This window comes from Melanotaenia boesemani, chromosome 16 (assembly GCF_017639745.1).
Source record: "Melanotaenia boesemani isolate fMelBoe1 chromosome 16, fMelBoe1.pri, whole genome shotgun sequence".
NCBI classification, from domain to species: Eukaryota; Metazoa; Chordata; class Actinopteri; order Atheriniformes; family Melanotaeniidae; genus Melanotaenia; species Melanotaenia boesemani.
The window spans coordinates 22,090,475-22,111,950 of record NC_055697.1 but is presented as its reverse complement, the minus strand read 5'-3'; the positions used below and the strand labels follow the sequence as shown (position 1 = coordinate 22,111,950).

At 37.6% G+C, this 21,476-nt stretch overlaps 1 protein-coding gene across 4 annotated transcripts in view; it reads left to right on the top strand.

Annotated features, from left to right (window-relative positions):
* The window catches only part of grid1a (glutamate receptor, ionotropic, delta 1a), a 255,469-nt gene that overhangs the window by 218,708 nt on the left and 15,285 nt on the right, over positions 1 to 21,476 (top strand). For all 4 annotated transcript variants that reach the window (XM_042010670.1, XM_042010669.1, XM_042010671.1 and 1 more), the window contains exons 7-12: positions 2,127 to 2,288; positions 3,156 to 3,275; positions 13,163 to 13,264; positions 14,570 to 14,767; positions 15,309 to 15,639; positions 20,856 to 20,994. In XM_042010670.1, the coding sequence (XP_041866604.1) occupies positions 2,127 to 2,288; positions 3,156 to 3,275; positions 13,163 to 13,264; positions 14,570 to 14,767; positions 15,309 to 15,639; positions 20,856 to 20,994 (1,052 nt within the window). The remainder of the gene's footprint in view (positions 1 to 2,126; positions 2,289 to 3,155; positions 3,276 to 13,162; positions 13,265 to 14,569; positions 14,768 to 15,308; positions 15,640 to 20,855; positions 20,995 to 21,476) is intronic.

The following is a 21,476-nucleotide window of genomic DNA, read 5'->3' as shown; positions in this document are numbered from 1 at the left end:
TTCTTTTCTCCCTTTTTAGGAGTAGTCAAACACTTTTATCCTAAGGGAGAAAGATGCTATTATCTAAATATGTTGACATGAAGGAATACACTTGGTCTATAACATTGTTAATATGGTGATACTGTACTTATTCAAGAAAAATCAAGTTTCCCAGCAAAGCATGGCTTTACAAAACATGAAAATGACTGCTGTTTAAATTATAATGTATTCACAATTATTAATAACTTCACAGTTACTTGTGCTACAGTTGTGCTTACAAGTTGAGTTTAAAAGGCTGTAAGTAGTTTGAGCTATTTTGGTTACAGTAGATTCCACTGAGTATTTATGTCATATTTAAATCAGCTAAAAATTCAAAGAAAATACTGTCTCTAAAGACTTACATATTCCTATTTTGAGCTTTGGGTATAGTATTATAGTGTTATAGTTCAACATCACTAGGAAGGAATATGATCCACAGCAGTCAAAAGGAATTCAGTCTTTTTGTCTGATTTAGGAACATACACTACTTACAGGGCTGTGAACTTTATTCTTCTTTGATTCCACAAAGTTTTAATTGTGAGTGGACTGCATAAGCATGCTGCCATGCGAGAGCCAAATGGCTACAAATATTAACTGACTTCATATGCAGCTGAATGTATATTCAAGTCTCTCAGCAAGATAATAATGAGCAACATGGATGCCCATGAATATAAATGATTGCAATGCTGTGTTTGTGGGGAAGAATGGGCAGAACATGTTCAACTGTTGTTTCAACCTCTGTGTTGGCTGGGAAACTCAGTTCTAGATACCCTAGAATCAGCTACTGAGAAACACATGTTTAGCAAAAGCTTCTGTGGTGGAAAGATGATTCTTATACATGTTTGAAAAGAAAATCGGATCTGTATGATTTGCATCAAGGATTTATTAACCAGGAGCTCAAATCAAAGGCAAGTTCAGTCAGTGACAAAGTGGGTTAATAAAAAATTTATGTCTTACAGATTTATTATCTCTGATAGACAAAGTCGTCCTCCTCTCTGAGTCTTCAAAGTTACCTTGCTCAATCTGCCATTCATTACTCTCAATAGAGTTCAGTCCTGTCTTACACCTCGCAGACTTTTGTTTGGCTTAATCCATCTGGAGTCCAATGACTGTGTTCCCTGTAGCTCTATTGGAATGTTCACATTAGTTTTTATCCGTAATATGGACAGATGGCAAAACCATGTGGTGTGTGCACCCACAGTCCTTAATAATTTACTTGAAGGAGGGTTAAATATTGGGTAATGGCAGTTAAAGCATTCATCAGAATAGCTGAACGTTGAAGAGACGGCAGTGCTTTCCTGCACTAATCCCTTTGACAACCCGTCGGTTGTGATGTGAACTCAGACATCCAGAGTTGCCAAACTGAACTTCACCTGGATTTAGCTTCTGACTCACTGACCTTGGGACACGTTGAGCTGATTCATAGAATGTTTTACTGCTGAGAGACTTGGAGGGAAAATCCAAACATGTCATGAACTCAGTGCCTGGAGTAGCAGCCCACATTGTTGTAAGCTGAAGGTGGTTTTGACTTGACTTAACCCAGAAGACCTGTCAAATCAACCATCAGACCGAGACACAAGGCAATAGACATCACTGCTGACAGAATGATGTGCAGTTGAGAGGAGGCTGCAGACAGATGGCAGTCCTACTGTGCAGTTAACAGATGAACTGTTATACTGAAATGCATAACTGTTATCAGTCCACAATACAGTCGTGATCTTTGCATTTTGCCAGTGTGTTGTGCAAATATTTGTACGAGCACACAGATTTTTCTTCAGCTATTGAATCTTACCTGCAAACAGAAAACATCGACATTCATAAACAAGGATAGAAACCAGGTCCTGTGACAAAAAGAGTTAGACAAAAGGCAAAACTTCAAATCAGTGGTAATCGGTTATCTTTACAATCTAAACTCAGATTGCAGATCGACATTACCGTATCTATGCTTCACTCATATTGTTTCACCATGGGGTTGTTTCATATTCCCCAGAGCCATAAACATTTATACTTGTTTTCTTTGTTGTAGCCAGAGCATGTCCCAGTGTTACACAGAACAAAAATTCAAGAATACACTTCTTAAAATTTCATGTTCTTTCTGTTTGCCACAGGTTTCTAATCTGTACTTGTATGACAGCGTGTTGATGCTGGCAAACGCCTTCTATAGGAAACTGGAGGACAGGAAGTGGCACAGTATGGCCAGTCTTAACTGCATGAGGAAGTCCACAAAGCCATGGAATGGAGGATGGTCTATGCTGGACACTATTCAAAAGGTATTTAAGTTTTAAGTAATATTTTGTATTCCTTAGTGTTAGCAAAAATTACTGAATGTTTTTCTGGTATCATGCATGTTCATAAAAATATCTGTTTTCAGAATCTGCACATGCAAGGAGAAGTAGTTGGTATAAAGGTGACATATAATCAAACACTCCTTAGGAAAGTTAGGTGAACTACTATGATCACGGTTAAGATTCTGTCATTTTCAAAAAGCCTCCGATAAGACTGACTATTAAATGTGATGCCTGCTGTTGGCATCAGGATAGATTTGTGGCAGATTCTGGGCTTTGATCTCTTTATTGCTGGCGTAACTCTCAGTTCTGTCTTTGAAATAAGGTTTCATATTTTACGGAGTGGCTTAATGTCATGTGTTTCAATCTGATAATGGATTTTTTCATTGTTGCACCAAGTCATGCTGGTTTAATTTCATATGTGACATAAGATGACCCAGTTGGGCATGAAGAAACAGCAAAGCTGTGCTAGTCATGTTGTTTGTCTCATTCAAACCGAATCTAATCTGATCTGAAATGATTCGATGTTCTGTTAGAGTTTAGACAAAATGTCAGAGGTGCCTCAATGTAGCTAATAGCCTTATTAAATAGCAAACCCACATTAAGGAATGTGAGTGTACAACAAAACTCCCACATTTTACTGAATCTCTTATGGATATTTACCATCTATAAAACAACTCTAGGAAGTAAAATAATTTTATTGTCACTTCATTTTACCACATGCTGATTTTGAAAAATGTCCAAAGAAGCTTAGTACATGTATTGGATTAAGTATAAGCTTTTCCAACAGAACAGAAGAAGGCGTAACTTATAGACATTTCCATCACTTCTATTCTGATGTTGTTGCAACAGGGACGGATCAGTGGCCTGACAGGACTAATGGACTTCCGCGCTGAAGGCTCCAATTCTCATGTACAGTTTGAAATCCTTGGGACCAGCTACAGTGAGACATTCGGCAAAGATGTTAAACGGGTCAGTCCATCATTTTTATTATATATATATATATATATATATATATATATATATATATACACACAATGTAATTGCAAAAATATGTATTTATTTAGAGCAAATAGATTCCAAGATCAGTGTTTTGTTTTGTTTTTTTTTGTTTTTTTTCCTCTATGTTCGAAATGCCATATAGTTAGTTTTTACAAAGAAAAGAAAATGTGTTGTGTTTTATACTATATGCATTAGACAATGAACCAGTTGATTAAAACTTCCTTATAGAAGTCCACTCCGAGGCTTTTAGTGAGTAAATTTAATTCTGCACCATCTTACATAATTGTCCTATCTGTAGGTGCTGAAGGAACAGCAGGAACTGTGAAACTTCCAACAAATATAGTCCTCTTTGAGTGGCATGTCAATCTGACTGTTCAAGTTTGATGTTACAAGTAAAAACATTTTTCAAACTTTTTCTTTTAAACACTTTAATTTAGTTCTTTGGTTGCTGTCCTTGAGAACAGGTGTCCTGTAGTTTTTTGTTTTTCCTCTAAAACTTAATTACCCACACCTGCTGCCAGGTGGACACAACACAGACAAGTTTGAATTACTCATTTACCAAGAAAGATCAAAGGCTCGAAGGTCAGGATCACAACAGAGACCTTTTCAGCTAGAAATCAAAGGGTTCTATTGGGGAGGGGTGTAGAAATATATTATGGAATCCTTTTTTCAGTCAAACAATTTCCTCATGCATGTCTTCAGTATCTGAAGGTGTGCTTTTTGTTTTAATTTTTTTATTCTTTTTTTTTTCTTTCTCCATTTTCAACTTTACAGCTACTGCAGCAAATCAGAGGTCTGCTGATTACTGATAAGTGTGTTCACAGGGCTTAACATTTGCCAGTGAGTTGTCAGGAGTGCAGGTGCCCTCTACTGGAACTCCTAAATTTATTTACATATTTTCAAACCGATCTTTTTGGTTCTCATGATCCAAGTTGGAATAATACAAATAATGTGTGGGTTTGACTTGGCATGGGAAAAATAATACCACTTACAGTACATTTGGCCTTTTCATGTCTGACCTGAGCTCGTGCGATGGGCACAGATATTTCCATGTTTCACTGAAAACAAGTAGGCTGCATGAGTTGACTATGGACTCATTAGTGGGAAACATGTTTGATCTTTGAATGTTGTTGAGCCAAAGTGAGAGATTGAGGGCGTTATTTGTGCACTCCTCTCTGAGCTGTAATTTGTTTGTCCTTTTTTTGTCCTGATTCAGTCAGGGACTCCTCAGAATGAAGAGAAATTGGGTTTCTTGGCAATCTATGTAGAGCAGGACTGACCAGAAGTGGTAATGAAGATTTAATCACCACTCAGCCTAACTAAAATCATGAAGCCAATTCATCATAATGTGATCATTAGCAAGAGCAAGGAAGATGCATAAACAGAAACATACATACACATTCATGTGCATACATCAGACCCATATATTGCATACAGCAGAGCCCCTCTGTGCATTCACATGAGGCATGCAGCCAGGTGAACACAACACAGGCTGGACAGCACGCCAACATGTGGGCGCATGTCTGTCCAAATCATTAGAGGCAGAATGGGTCAACAATGCTAGATAATGTGATGCCAAATGCTTTCACTTCTGTTTATTACGTTGTATGTCTGTGTGCACTACTGGGCAAGGCCATCAGATATTAATTCTTATATTATAGTTTGTAAACACTTAACATCTTTCTAAGCTCACATATGACCACCACTAAGAAATAATCCTCATTGCATGATTCTGGGTCCTGTTTTCCTTGGAGTGGGCTGTAACAGTGATTCCATGTTGTGTTCCACCTGCCAACCCCTCAGGGCCATCCTCATTTTGTCCCCTTGCTTTTACTTTTTCTTTCATCTACCATCCCTCACTTTCTCCTATCCACCGTGGTCACTTCTCTTCTCCCCTAACCTTTTATCCTCATTTTTCAGCCCTGGTTTCCTCCCTCTCCATCATCATTTATCTGCATTCAGTCCATTTTCCTTCCAGCCTGATGGCTCTTAGATGAGGCGTCTTTCTGGTTAGAAACTGTAATGAAGACTGAAATACTATTTTCAGAATGGCTACTGTGAGATTTCTCCACCACCCAGTGCTGATGCAGCATGATCGATGCTGCTGTTGTTGTTGTTTTGGTTTTCCGGTTTGCTCTTATTGATGTGTCAGCTCGTCTCAAAGCAGATATTGCTAATGACTTCCAGCTTACATGGAGCTCTGATGGAGAAAAGTCAATTCATTTGAATGTTATTGTTCCTAGTACCTAAGCATGCAGAAGTTATCTCTCATGCTTCCTTAATATCTGTGAACTATTGTATTATTCAAAATCACATTAACAGACTAAAAACATCACCCCAATACTGTCTACAATGTATGTTTGATGCTGTGTAGTATTTTAAAGAGTCAGCTCCAGATTCTCATTTTCATGAGAATGTGTGGTGATATGTGTCACATTATATGTAATTTAAATGGTTAATAGTACCACTTATGTGTCATATGGTTCCACTTTTGCCCAGCCCAAACTCTTCTCCATATATGTGATATAACTGTGTGAACCATGTAACCATGCTATTAGCCTTAGGTGGGTGAAGTTTTTATGCAACAGCTGCAGTGCTTTTTGCTTCTGTAGATTTATGCATTTTCTGTAAAAGCCAATGAAAGCATGACCACCACCTTCTCGAAAGCTCCAGTCTTCTTTGACTGGTCTGCTCCGTTGGCCTGAACAACCACTACCTAGTGCACCACATCAGCACTCCCCTGATATCAGGAGGAATTTTCAACTCATTTAGCTCCATTTTCATCATAATTCGGATGTTTCCTCCACTATAATCTATTTCTGCAGTGAACAAGGCTGCATTTTCCACAACAAAAGACCCATGAGACCAAAATAATATCTGGAATTTACCATAATTTTAGGTGAAGAACAGTTCTTCATTCCTGAAAGAGGGATACATCGTCAACTATAATACCATTAGGAACACCCACAAAATCCTTGCTCTATTACATATTAAATAAATTCACATTTCAGCCACTGGAAGAGTCAACTTTACTGACTGTTTATGACAGAATTTTCTTAATGACCGTCATCACCCTGCAACTGGTGATTGCTGATGTTGATGATAAAGGATGTTGGAGCTCTCATGGGCTGTAATGTGCAACTTTTCATGTTGTGTCTGAGATGAGACATTAGTTGATGGTTGTTCTACTCTTCCTACTGCTGTAACCTATTTTTCACTGACTCATGAAGCAGAAATGACATTAGTCTCTAAATGGCACTTCTCTCTTGCCAACAATAGACCTGCAGGGGGTTGATGGTGGTGTTGATTCAGCAATTAATTTACAAAGCACTGAGAAGTCTTGCTTGTAGAAACCTTCCTTTCACCACAGCTTCAGCTGTTTGGAGTCTCCCCCACAGGTGTACACAGCAGTAACATGAGACAACAGCATTTCACACGCCAAAACAACAACAAGAAACCAATATTATTTTATTTAATTCATCTGGACCCTAACACCGTATCAGTACTGTTCCAACTGCTTTGCTGTGTTTGCATTAGATAATTATCCATCTCCAAAGTATAATTATTTTTTTCATTTCATTGCCAGCTACTGTAGCAGTGCCAGATACCAGTTGATGCTGAATTCCTCAATCAAGTGAAATTAAAATGAACAAATTATTAAAAGCTCCCTATCTGCTAATTAAAAGCTTATCTCATCTAACCATGTGGGTAACACAGTGGTATGCTGGTCAAGTTGTATTGCCATAGATAAAATAATTACAGCAGCATATTATTCCTTAACACAATAATTCTTTAATGTATTTATCTGTTATTTCATGCAAATTAACCCGAGTTTTCCTTGGAAAAAAAAAAAAGATAATGGCTGTACTTACTTATGATCATTCAAGCTGCTATACTGTAATGAATACAAGAAATCTTATCCAAGGTTAAAAATAATTTGATGAAAAGTGAATAGTGAAAAGTGCTTTAATGTATTTTATTTGAATTGCATCCCATCTGTCATAAAAACAGTAAAGTCAGAGTTTATTTTAAATGCAAATCATCTACAGCACTTGTTCAAGGAATATGGGGGTAAAAAACAAAATAAATACTTTTAGAATAAATTGCAAGTTTACATTGTTTTTTTTTTTACTTTTAAACAGAGCAAACTAGTTTTGAAGCATACACTGTGTGCAACGATCCAACAGATCAGAATGCAACAGAACAATTTATGATAAAGCAAACAAAGGAGATAAATGTGTTCACTGTACTGATCAAACTACTGTTTGCTACATCATCTGTGTTTCAAGATAACTCATTTCTAAAATCTACATTCATCATAAATTCATACTGAATAAATTGAGAAATGATAGAAAAAAGAAATATGTGATGATTGTAATTTGCATTGGCTTTTCTACTTGACAGAAGAAGGAACTCAGTCCAGATATTTTCCTCTGATTGTTTCGTTTTCTTTTTTATTCCTTTCCCTCCCATTTCAGTTTCTATCTTTGCTGTCTGAGATGGTTTTATGGAGTAGATCCTGCCTCGTGTTGCCTATTAGAGGTTAAAGTGATGCTGTGTCTACCCAGCCTATCCCCAGTATATCAGGGCTGATGTCTCTTTTCTTGACTAATCAAATTGACCAGATTTTGCACCAGGCTGATTAGAAATAACACAACTGAAGTCTTTTCATCTTTTAAGCTAAGAAGGAAAAACAACATTTAAAAAATATATTTGTATTTGATTTATTTCTATAGACAAGGTGTGACTATGTACTTGTAGCCATCATTCTCAAGTTGTTGCCCAACATGTTTTCTACCACATGGTTGTGCAGTAATCATTCAGATCATCCTCTGAATATTTAAAAATAAATAAAAAGAACATTGGTAATCATACTGTAGTATAGTACAATACTTTTCACCTGCACCTGTGTAAATCTTGTATGCAGTTTATTAAAATACAATGCACAGGGGATTTTCAGAGCCTTTCAGATTGTACACATTTTGCTGTTTCAGTTTAATTTTATGAGGGGTTGTATTTTGCACTCATTTCTCTGCACACATGCCTCCAGAGAGGCAAAGGGGGAAAAAAATCAAGCAATTTGAAAATGGATTAAAAATAAGACTGAAATGTCACATGTCCACAAATGTGCAGATAGTTTGCTGTGTCCACCTCTACCAGCAATGACAGCCTCACTTCATCTTAAGAATGATGATGCAAGCTTGGCACAGATTTTCTTTGGAAGTTTCTCTCAATCTTCTTGGCAGAATTGTTCAAGATCAGTCAGGGTGAATGTGGCGCATCAGTGCACAGTCATTTTCAGCCTCTCCAGAGATGCTCTGCTGGGTCCAGGTCCAGACTTACTCCAGGACTTTCATTCCGTTTGCCCAATAGGTTTTCTGAGGGTGTGCTTTAACATGTCGGGTTAAAATGCCAACCCATTGCACCAGCCTAAGATACTGGGCACTCTGGAGCAGATTTTCTTTTAGGATTGCTCAACATTTTTCTACTTCCATTTCCCTTCCTGCCTGTGTAAACTACCATTTCCTGTAGCTGAAAAACATCCCAACAGAATGAAGCTGCCAATGTTACACTTGACTGTAGGGATGGTATTAACGCAATCATGCTGTTTGTTTGGTGTTCCCTACATTGTGTTGGGAATTGTGGCCAGTTTAATCTTTGTTTCATTAGAAGAGACAATTCTACTTTTCATGGTCCGAGTCATTTTGATGCCTTTTGGCAAACAACCAGCAGGCTGTCATATGGCATTCAGTAAGGAATAGCTTCTGGTTGCTCTACTATAAAGGCAAGTTGGGAAAGGTACATATAAATGCTCATCTTTCTGTGAGATTTTTCCATCCACCCAAAGGATTTCTGAATTTTATTCATATTGACCATTGGCTGTTTTATTTACCTGTCAGATGACAGCCTTTTGTCCCTGATCGCTCAGTTTGGCCAGGCAGCCAGGTTTAAGAAGGTTGACCCCAAGCTTCTTCTGTTTATATAGATATAACTAATTTGTGATTTTTATCTTTATCTTATCCTTTCTTTATTTGGTATGGAGTGACTGTGTGCACACAGTTTCCTCCGGGATTAATAAAGTATTCTGATTCTGATTCTGTCTAAGAATAGTGGAAGAAACTGTGGTTTGGGCTCTTATAGCTCTTCAGAAATATTCTTTACATATACACCTTGACAGGGGCATATCTCATAGCTCTCCAGACAAATGACTCAATCACTCCCAAAACAAAGATCCTTGTACTTTCTACTTGCTTCTTTGTATTTTCTACAGGAGATTCTGTTAGGCCTGGCCATTTATTACCTTTTCTTTGACTCTTTTTACAGCTCCACATTGAATACTACAAAAATGTTGCATGCACCTGTTTTTAGCAAAGTGGCACAAAGAGCTGCTTCTCAAATTCTCCTGATACTTGTAATGACATGGTTGATTAAATCATAAACATTATATGAGCAATGATCATCGCAGGACAATGATAAAGACTGCCGTTTTCAAGGTCTAGTTCACCCTGCGCTGTTGTGGCTTGGTCTGTTGACTGTCCATCATTCATGCTCTTCTCATACTTCACATGCTCAATTCATCTTTGTTAATTTATGTTAAAGTGTCTCAATACCACAGCAAGCTCTTTAGGATTTTTCACTTTACATCTAAACTTTTGCAGTAAATAAGGATGGCAGTTACTGTACAGCACGATATGCCTAACACATTCACAGGCACCCACCATCATGTCACTGTAGTTCATGAGTCAGACAATGAGTTTGGCTCAATAAGAAGCTTGCTAGCATAAAGAGTTTGTCAATATGTAAGCACTTGACATATATTTAGCAGGAAAGAAAGAGAAGGAAAATAGCTGCAACTAGCTGAAAGTGTACTGTCATGTTTATAATGATGCTGTTTAAATGCCTCTAGGAAATGGATCTAAGCGCTCTCTATACGATTTTTAGTACATCCTGTAATTGAGATAGTTGAGGTGCTATGAAAGCCTGACTATTTGCCTTTGTTCCCTATTGTTGTTTTCAAATGGTCACCAGCATTCACCAAGTCCCATGAATAAGGATTATTGAGGTGTGGAGTACCAAGACCATTAGCCCTGTCATTGTTGGTATTTCTTAAACAGCATATTGACAGTCTTTTAAGTATTATGATCTTCAGTTTTCTGTTGGATATAATGTAAACTTATATGTATAAAACATAGCTTGAACCTTTAGATAGTAAAATAAAAATAATCTCAAAATTCCAACACTAGTAAACCACCTGATGTTACTTTGAAACCCTTTCTTAAAAAAAAAAACAAAAAAACATTTTGACAAGTTTAACTGAGGCGTCTTTAAATTGTGACCTGTTGACACGTAGAGCAAAACTATTCAACTCCTGCCTGCAAGGGCCACTGTCCTGCAGGTTTTAGATGCTTCTCTGCTTCAAGACACACGATTCAAATTAAATGTGATTTGTTAGCAATGTAGTTTAGTTAACCTGAAATAAAGTGTTTTTAAGGGTTATCTGTTAGAGGGCTTCAGTCTTGTTTGTAAGTTTTAAAAACCAGAATCAGATTTGACTTGTTTGAAAAAATATTTGTGAGAACCATAAAATTGCTCTGAGATTTTTTAATGTACTTAGATGAGGACATATTATAGGAAGGTTATATCAAACTTTAATCCCCATCAGTATAACACCTCAAGGACAGAAATGGAATAAAAAGCACGACAGATCTCCCATCAAGTTTTCTTCCATGCTTAAAATATATTTCAGTGTAATGCATCGCTTCTCAAAACAACGTCCTGTTTCACTGTGACTTTGTAAGCCCATGTAGTTTCTAAAAAACTTTATAACAAAGCAATTATCAATATAACAATACCATTTTCAGAAATGTTATTAAAAATACCAATGATCATTCATGTGTTACTTAAATCCTGGTGGTGTGTCTCTGTTATATTTATTGTTTGTGACCTTCCCAGTGGCATGCTGGCGTGCAAAGGTCTGTGAAGTAGAAGTGTTCCTCTTTAGTGTTCTTCAGTTTACACTGCAGAGATTGCTCAGTGTTTTTCACAGAGGACAAAGCTGCTCATGGAGAAAATAGCCCCCTGTGAGGCAAGCAATGCAGACTGACATTTCGCCCCATTGCACACTCAGAAACCCAAAGAGCCCAGTCAAATACGCAGATGGACTGAGATATAATGAATATTTAGTTTCTTATGCAGAAATAACATTAAATCCATGAGTCTATGTTGAAGTAGCAGATATTTGCCAGAACCTGAAGGACAAATAGTATATTATTAGGTGGGGCTGGATGGTACATGAGTGTTCATCAACAGAGATGAAGAAGCGGACATGTTTACAGTAAGACTGGGGAAAACGAACAGAACTGTGTTCATAACCCAGCTGTGGCCTAAGAGTTACTCTCACATCACTTTTTTTTCTTTTCTTCTACAGAGATGTTTTAATACATATACTATTGCCAACTATATTTAAAATTCACATCTGAGCTCCATGAAGCTGGCATGGACACAGAGCTCAATTAAACAGAAGGCACATTTCATGAGTGACATCCTGCATGGGAGAGAAGTGTTTACATCCACCCACACAAGCTGGTGGGTTGTAAGCATGATTCACTTCATTGCTTCACTTCATTAATCAGTTTTCAGGGAAGCTACAAAGCAATAATTTATACTAACACTATAGATGGGTTGTGAAGCACAAACAGATAACTAATGAAATTATCTAGTGTTATTTTTTTTTTGGCACCCTCTGATTGTCCCACATGCTTCTATCTCGTTCACACTTGGCTACCTTTGTCGCTCCTTTTTCTATCAGTCGTAAATATTTTCTTTCAATTGTTTAGTTTCTTTCAGCAACACAGATAAGTATTCATCAAACTTTGATCGAGACAGATGAAAAAATGATAAGCACCAACCTAATAAGTTCAGGTTTCTATTTTCTGATATTTTTAGTGAATTACTTACAGTAACTGCTTATATCCAGCCAAGTAAAAAGGTCATTTTGAGATAACATAGATAGACAGAAATGCTGTTTTCATTAGGGTCATATTGATTAAAAAAACTTGCTTTGTGTTTTAATTATCTAAGCATGAACCTGTTATATCTGCTGTTATATGTGTGTTTGTTGCAGAGTACAGTATGCTCAGTGAAAAAGGTACTTGGATGTTTGTGTTCAGAGAAGCCTGTGGTTTGACCTTGGGCCACAAGTCTTGTTCTGTCAGCTCAAATCAAAGGCCACTCCAGATGATGTGTCAGATCCTTGAGAATCCTTGTCCAGCTAGCAGCACTGATTAAGAATTTAACAAACATCAGCTTCACAACCAGAGACATCACTCTAGAGGTTGGGATAAGAGTTTGGATTCAGGACACAAACTCAGAGAGATGTGTACTGCTGTTGACTTTGGAATTTATGTTGTGGTTTCACGTGAGCTGAAAGTCTGAAAGTTGTAATTATTGAATACTTATGCTCTTCACTTCCCCCGCCTCCGTTTTACTAATCACTGATGAAGCTTGGAGTAGATTGCTGACAAAATGTCTCAGTATAATTCAGCATACAGTAATAAGAATTGAACTGTGCACCAAAACATGCCAACAACTAATCCGTGTTTCCTTTGTACCCAGACCAGGTTTAAATATAAACATCGACTACTTACATTTGATTATCAGTTCAACTGAGACAAATGATGAACTGTATACTTTAGATACAAGAGCGTCACATAATAATTCACATTATTCATCAGTAAATTATACATGTGTGATAGATTTATGTGTGAGAAGCTCAGAATCTTTGTCAGAGGATGCCTATAGCTTCCAGTTTTAACTCTTTCTTTTCCATCTACTTGATGTTTGTTTCTCCCTGTTAGCTGGCATCATGGGACTCCACTCGTGGTTTGAATGGCAGCCTGAAGGAGAATCGAATAGAGAGCAGTATGCAAGGAGTAACGCTCAAGATTGTAACATTACTGGTAAGTTGTGGAAGTATGCCGGATCTATTTACACTTTAACCTGAGTAGGCAAATGTGCAGTAAATACAGTAAACCCTGCAATACAGGAGCAAACACATGAACACATTTATTTGGTCCAACCTTCGGCCTACAGATAATGCTGCAATTCCACAATTAAACCCAACCTTAATCTGACAGACAGAAATGTAAAGCAAATTTAGGAAATGTCTTCAAAAAGTAAAGAGTTGTTAAAGCAAATGAACATAGAGAAGAGTGGATCACAAAAACCTCTGCTACCCGAAATATGATCAAATATAATATGACTGAATTTATCCAGAACTTGTAAAATAATAAAGTAATGGCTGATGCTAAATTATTCCTAAACTTTTGTTCTCAGAAACAGAGACGGGACAATTTAACCAAGCTTAGCACACAGTGCTTCTCAGTGCTTTCAAATTACAGTTGAAAAATAAAACTCAAAGTATTTCATGCACTTCCAGAAAATAATCAGTGGTGTAGATGGAGACATGTTTCAACATGCTGATGTCATTTGATTCAAGTATTTGGATGATTATTGTGTGACTGAGAATGGAAAACAGACTGTCATTAAAACTTACTTTCAGTGTAGCAGCTTTTCTAAAACTAACTTCCAGTGTCAACGTCTCTGCCCCCGTCCTCTACCTCAGTCATTTCTCCTCCTCCTCCTTTCCATTTTTCCTCTTCTTCATAGATGATTTACCCGCACCGTATTTATTCACATAAGTTCTGCTCAGCTCTCTCCTGGCAGTGTCACTTAATCAAGTCATTTGCCCCTGCCCACTTTAACAGCCCTCCTCTTCTGTGTCCCACTCCCCATCCTCTTCAGTTCCCTCTACTCCACCATTTAATTCTGCCCTGACACTTTCGACCCATAAAGAGGAACTATGGGTGGAGTAATAAATTTTAAATCGCAATTTCCACGTTGATGAACCCCAGCAGTTGCCGTAGTGCCATGTGTTATGGGTCAACAGTCGCTAAGGAAACTATTTTATTAAGATGAAGCTTAATGTAGATCACACAGGAGCTCTTCATAAAGGTGTCACCTCATGGTTTTTATGATGACTGAACGTGTCCTCGCTTCAGTCGTCAGTCTGGCCACGAGGAGATTTTGGTGCATCTTGATAAATGATGTACTTGTGACTGAATAACAAAATTCTCCACTTCTTTTAAAGCTTGAGACTAAATATTTGCCTTACAGATGAAATTCACTTTACATGACATTTTTCTGCATTTTCATGATGTGAGCAACATAACCGGAAACCTCTTCCACAATTTTGATTCAAACAGGAAGAACCTTTTGTGATGGTGGCAGAAAACATTCTGGGCCAACCAAAACGATATAAGGGTTTCTCAATTGATGTCCTGGACGCCCTCGCCAAGATCCTGGGCTTCAAATATGACATCTACCAAGTTGCAGATGGAAAGTATGGCTCAGCACTCCCTAATGGATCCTGGAATGGCATGATTGGTGAACTTATTGGCAAGGTCAGTGCTTTTTTTTCACTCTTTTTCTCAATTGTTTAGAAACAGTAAAACATTAAGATGATACTAATACTGACAGAGTGTGTAGTATGATATTAATAATAGTGAATTAATTCCAGGATTAACCCATTTTTATTAAAAAAAAAAAAAAAAAAAAGAGTTCAGTGTAGACAAAGAACTAATGAACTCTTAGGTGATTGGCTTCAAAGTAAATGATATAATTGGCAGCAGCAGAACGTTAATAAAAGAAAGCAAAGTCTGGTCCTTCCACAAATTAAAGTATTTATTAAAGTATCCAACAAAGTATGCATTTTCTAATTAAAATGTGGACTCAGTGGCTCTTGATAATTATTAGTATGTTATTACCAGGGTTTCTGGGTTCTGGGGAACATAAGCGGTGGGAGTTGGGATGCCATTGTTGTTATAGAAACAAAAATCAACTTTGTGTCCTACATGGCTTGAAAAAATGTATTTGATCACGTATTTCGGGTGAAATGTAAAATCTCTTCTATTGTTTTGAACAAGCATGACTTTTGTTTCACAGCGAGCTGATTTGGCCATATCTGCCATCACAATCACGCCTGAGCGCGAGAGTGTGGTCGACTTCAGCAAGCGATACCTGGACTACTCTGTAGGAATCCTGATGCGGAAGTCAGAGGAAAAGATCAACATTTTTTCTCTGCTGGCACCATTTGACCTGGCTGTGTGGGCTTGCATTGCTGCAGCCATCCCTGTGGTGGGCATCATGATCTTTCTGCTCAGGCGGATCCAGGCCGTACGCTGCCACAACAACACAGGAGCTCATGCCACGCCATCTGCCTCCACTTCCCTTCAGAGCGCTATTTGGATAGTTTATGGTGCTTTTGTGCAACAAGGTGAGTGGCCGACATTATAAATCATTCACATGCCACATAGGAAATTCAAGGATTATACTGTTTGTAAGGATCGGCCTTCAGTGGTGCATCACAGAATACCGGGTCCCATATTTATTAGCCTTTCATAGAAAATGCTCTAAATTCCATCTTACAAATAAAACTTAGAATGAGCACAAGTAAAAGAGAAAATGTGTTTATATCAAACAAGTGAGTGCAATTAATGATTTAGAATCAGAGGAGAAATCTTTAACAAAAAGAAATAATTTTTTTTTAAAAAATAATAAGAAGAAAGGAATGGATTGTGCCAAACAAATCATGTCACATCACACGTGTGTGCTGTATCGGCAACTGGAGGAGGACGGAACACATAAGGACTTGCACTGTAGGAAACCCATTGTGAGTATTATTGCAGATACAGCTCTTTACTATCTGATTTCAGCATATTATATAGCATAATATATTTTTGGCCCAGAGAAATGATGGCATCCAACATGGATGGCAAAATATAACTCAGATATGGTTAGAAAATGCCTAATATGTCTCTTATTTCACTTCAGTGACCATAAACCAACTTAGATATACACAGAGATAACTTTTGTGCAGTTGATGTCTCTGCAACATGGGTCCAAAATCTCAACATTAATTTAACAGGATCTTTTCTGGAAAACAAGATCTGCTTACAAGTAATGCTGCACTCTCACCGAGCAGATCAATGCCCTCTCTGAAGACTCACTCCCAGTGGAGCACACAGTTTCTAAAACCTTCTGATGATGCCACATTAGCCATGATAAGTTTTCAAATACCTGTCACAGGCATCTTTGTAAGTTTTGACATGACTGATTCAAATAAATATAATTACAAATTATTTAGAGAAGATAAATAACAGACACCAGCAATGCAATGAAATGAAAATACTATAATAATCTCAAAGGGAAATTTTATTTTAATCCCAGTGATATTTAGTTTCCCTGTTCTACCACAAGTAACACCAGAGCTGTGCTTATATAATAATGTGCCTTGCTAAGGCCACACGTTCTTAGTAAATGTTCTTATCCACTTTATATAAATGAGGACTTGGGTATCAAATGAGCAGTTTATAAATTGTAAACTTTTAATACAGCAGATCAAAAAGTGAATACGAAACACTGAACACTGCTTAAAGCCATTACAAACGAAAGAGCTCGAACTAATTGTAAAATAGCTCATTCGCGGATGCACCGCGAATGAGCTATTTTAGCCGTGATGCAAGAGGATTTTTTTCTCCTAACTTGAAAATGCCAATCAAACGTCATTTATATAACATTTTTCATACACAGCAAATTGCAGTACAACGTGTTTTACATTCAAAACAATAAAAAACCCCATCTTAACCCATCAAATCTCCCAGACCACAAACTTAGTCACAGATAAACACATACAAAACATATGCCCATGCATAGACATAACTATACACACTGATGTTCTCTACAAGCGCTGTCCTAACCCTCACCAATCGCACTGGAGAAATTAAAACACTGGGAATTTAAATATCAGATGTTAAGCTGACAAGTTTAGTATTAATCAGCATTTTAATTATTCAGTTATGGCCAAAAGTGTGTTTGGGAGGACACAGTGACTTAAAAGCAGCTGAATGTTTGTGCCCAACTTGAAGAAATTCCCTGGAGTTGTTCCTAAGAAATCATGCTCGCAGGAATGAGAAGCATGTACTGACAAACTGAAAACACAATGCCTCCAGCTGCTGCTGTCACAAGCACTGAGGCATAAAAAGTCCAACAAACTGAAACATGTATGTGGACGTCACCAAACAGCAAATGCTGATTCAGTAGGTAGGGCGTTTCAGGCACAACGCTCACCTTAGCATTTTCTAAAGGTGACCTTCTCAAGGAGAACACCCCATCTTTAGGTCTGGTGGAGATCCAGGTATGTCTGTTTGGAACAAATGACTACTTCAGCAACTGATGCCAGAGCCTGAACTGCATCTATCAAAGTCTGGCACACTGCCTTCAAGCCTTTTTTAGTTTTCCTCTCTTAACCAAAGGCTATATTTCAGCACAGCCAAATTCATGCTTTTGTTCAGCATTCATTTTTTTCTTCCTCATTTATGGGTCATGTTCCAACTCTGCCACTTTGTTTCATTCAAGTCTTCTTTTTCTCTTTGCTTTTCTTGGGGATGACATAGGTCACTTTCATATGAATCGGACTGCTGATGCTTAGTATACTATTGACAGAGTGCATAAACTTGGCAAATATGTCTCCCCAGTGATTTCATAGTGATATGCCAAGACTTGGCTGGTTTGTGTGTTCATTGCAGAGTAGACGATCCACCCCCAGACACACTGATTTTCATCACTGCATTTTTGAACAGAGACTTTTCTCATTTTGTTGTATAAGCAGGTCAGGTGGAGGTAGGAAATAATCTGAAACTGTCCAGGGGAACAGACAGAAATAACACTTTTTCATAGTGATTAAACGGTTTAATCAGTTTGTTTCAGGAGATGAAAGAGAGTGCACCTCAGTCAACTATTGCAGTAGGGTTCTCAGAATGCACATTTCACATTCAATGACCTTAAGAAATCAGTCGAAGCAATATATAATAAAAATGACTGATGCCAGAGAACCATGCATCAAGATGAGACCTTGAGGTTTTTTTTTTTTTTTTTTTCTTTTTTCCTAAGTTGTCCTGTGGGTGCAGCTGTGCTGATGGTGACACATTCAGACAAATATGTTGTTGTCACATTTCATATTTTTGAATCTTTCAGATGGCCTTTCTGTGAAATTACTCTTCAATATAAGAATTCATGCTGACATTTCTATCATTCACCTTATAACCCTTTTTGGTCTTTTTCAGACAAGTTAAATAAAATAAACTAATACAAAGAAAACAATGACCAAAACATTGAAAAATGCGATAGATTTATTTTTAAAAGGTTCTACGGTCGGTCGGTCCGTCCCCCCCCCCCCCCCCCCCCCCCCCAAAACAGTGGATTGCAGTGTGTTGCATAATATAAAAGTATATACATAAAACTAAGGTTGAGAAAGTTGTACATTTAAACTGAATAATTATGCACAAATTCAAGATATGTAAACAACCCACCTTTTAACTGTTAGCCTGCAGGTATTAACATGAGCTTAAGGAAGAAAAACCTCTTTCAAAACAATTTAGAGTTGACCATTTTGTCAATAATTCATTTGAAATGAGTTATTGACTCTTTTTCTTGACTCATTTCTTCTTGACTTCATTCTATCAAAGTAAAAACTGTAGCTGTTAAACGGGCAAGAAGTTCCTGATAACAAAAGAAACCTTTGCATTTTGGTAGCATTATACACTGCCTGGCTAAAAAAAAAAAAAAGTGGCCACCTGGATTCAACTAAGCAAATAGGTACAAGCCTCATATTGCATTCATTATTTTTCAGCTGGCAACACGTTATTAAAACCCCAACTGATGCAGTAGCTTCTCATTTCTTTAACAACCATGTGGAAAAACGCATCATGTGGCTGTGGAAGCGATGTTGGTCTGGTTTAGAAGGGTCAAATCACTGGCATGCATCAAGCAGAGAAAACATCTAAGGAGACGAAGAAACTACTAAAAGTGGCTTAAGGATAAAGGATAATGGGAAACTATTGTGGTGGGAAAAAAAATCCTGAATGATGGTGATCGGCAATTACTTAACCCTTTGATAAAATCGAAGGTAAAAAAAAATTAACACCAGTAGAACACAGGGCTATGTTTAATGGTGAAAGTAAGAGCATTTCCACATGAATAATGTGAAGGATTCTCACGGGAACAGCTGTGTAGCCATGAGAGAACCACTAATCAGAGAGGCTAACTGGAGAAAAAGGCTTTAATTTGCTAGGGAGCATAAAGATTGGACTCTGGAGTAATGGAAGGAGGTCATGTGGTTTGAGTCCAGATTAACCCTGTTTCACAGTGATGGGAGCATCAGAGTAAGAAGAGAGGCAGGTGAAGTTATGCAGCCATCATGCCTAGTACCTACTATTCATGCTTGAGGGGGAAGTCCATAGCTGTGTTTCCATTACAGTATTTGGCAAAATAAAAGTGATATTTCTAACATTTTGATAAAGTGCAATTGCGTTTTGCAGGTGTTTCCAATGAATGGTGTTTAGCGCATTAGCCGTTATTCTCATAAAATCTCGTCCCGCGAGACTCCACTTTGAGGAGGATAGAGATTTCTACATCTTTGTAAAACTGTTGCATTTCGCCGTTGTTTGCTATCAAGGATGACGATTAGCGATAAGCGTAAATGTGAGAAAAGTGTTTCCAATACACTTTTGCGATATACTTCTATATCAACACGTCTGAAAAACCACCTCATGAGTGTAAAAACTTTTTAGCTATATTTGAGTTTTTTTCAAAATGTAGGTGTTTCCATTACCAGTTTTTTATTGCTATATTTAGCTTTTGCGCAATTCAAGGGGTGATGGAAACGCACCTTATGATCTGGGTTGTGGCAGTTGGTCAAGTATAGTTTTAGCAACATAATGTGTCCAAAGAATGACGTCCGTTGATCACCTGAATATACTGAATGACCAGGTTACTCTATCCATGGATTTTTTTTTTTTTTTCTTCCCTGATGGCCACCACAGAGTCCAGACCTGAACCCCATTGAGAATCTTTGGGATGTGCTGGAAAAGAATTTGTGTAGTGATTAAATTCTCCATCAATACAAGATCTTGGCTAAAAATTAATGCAATGGAGGGAAAGTAAATCACATGACATTGCAGAAGCTTATTGAAACAATGCCACAACTAATTCTGCTGTAATCAAAGATATAGGTGGCCCGATGAAATAGTGTGTGACCTTTTTATTGGTGGCAACTTTTTTGTTTTTGGCCAGGCAAATGTGTCATCCTCACGGAAAGATTAGTCGGTAGATACAAAATGACTTTCTTAAAGATATGTTTTGTGTGTTTATTTGTTTTGTATTGTTTGTTTTGCCTTCAAAAGAAATATACATTATACATTTCTATTCTGAGCTCCTGGGTGAATTGAATATTCTTTTTAAGTAAATCTTTGGTTGGAAAAACTATTTTACTATCATAAATACAATCAAATAATTGAGAAAATAAATGTCTGATGAATTAATAATGAAGGTAATCATCTTCCTGTTCTGCTGTGATGCTGTTTGAGAGATAGCAAAGCTACTGATGTGAGCATCTGTGCCGTCTTTAACTCTGTTTCCATCTGCACTCCACAGGTAGCGACTCCATCCTGGGCTCAGTGGCTCTGCGTATCGTCATGGGCAGCTGGTGGCTTTTCACCCTCATCGTGTGTTCATCATACACAGCAAACCTGGCTGCATACCTCACTGTGTCCCGCATGGACAACACTGTCCGGTAAAACAATATTTTTTATTACACAGTTTAAAAACAACCATATGATACAAAAATCTGTTGAGTTCCATTCTCAAGTGTCTCCAGACTTTCCTATAATCCTAGTGTGCATAAACCTTGAACCTTGCAAATCTCTTGAGGCATGTCTAATATAGTAATGCTTTGACTGGACACCTGTGTTGAAGTGTGTTATGTGTGGAGTGATACTCTGAGAAAGCATGTGTTGGATATTTTTAGTATTTTAAATACTGTGACAAGAGCTGCCGTTTGAAGATGAATATGCGAGCACATCTCATTAGCACCACTCGGCACACAGTTTGTTTAATTTTTGACCTGCTAACAGCCAGCCTGTCCAGAGTCTAAATGTTATTCGTCAGTGAAACCAATTTGGTCTGATGTTTCTCCCCAAAGAATGGACAGAAAGACATTTGATTGCCCCGGTTCTGTTTTCTGTAGAACAAATGGCCACATGGGGACATGTGAGT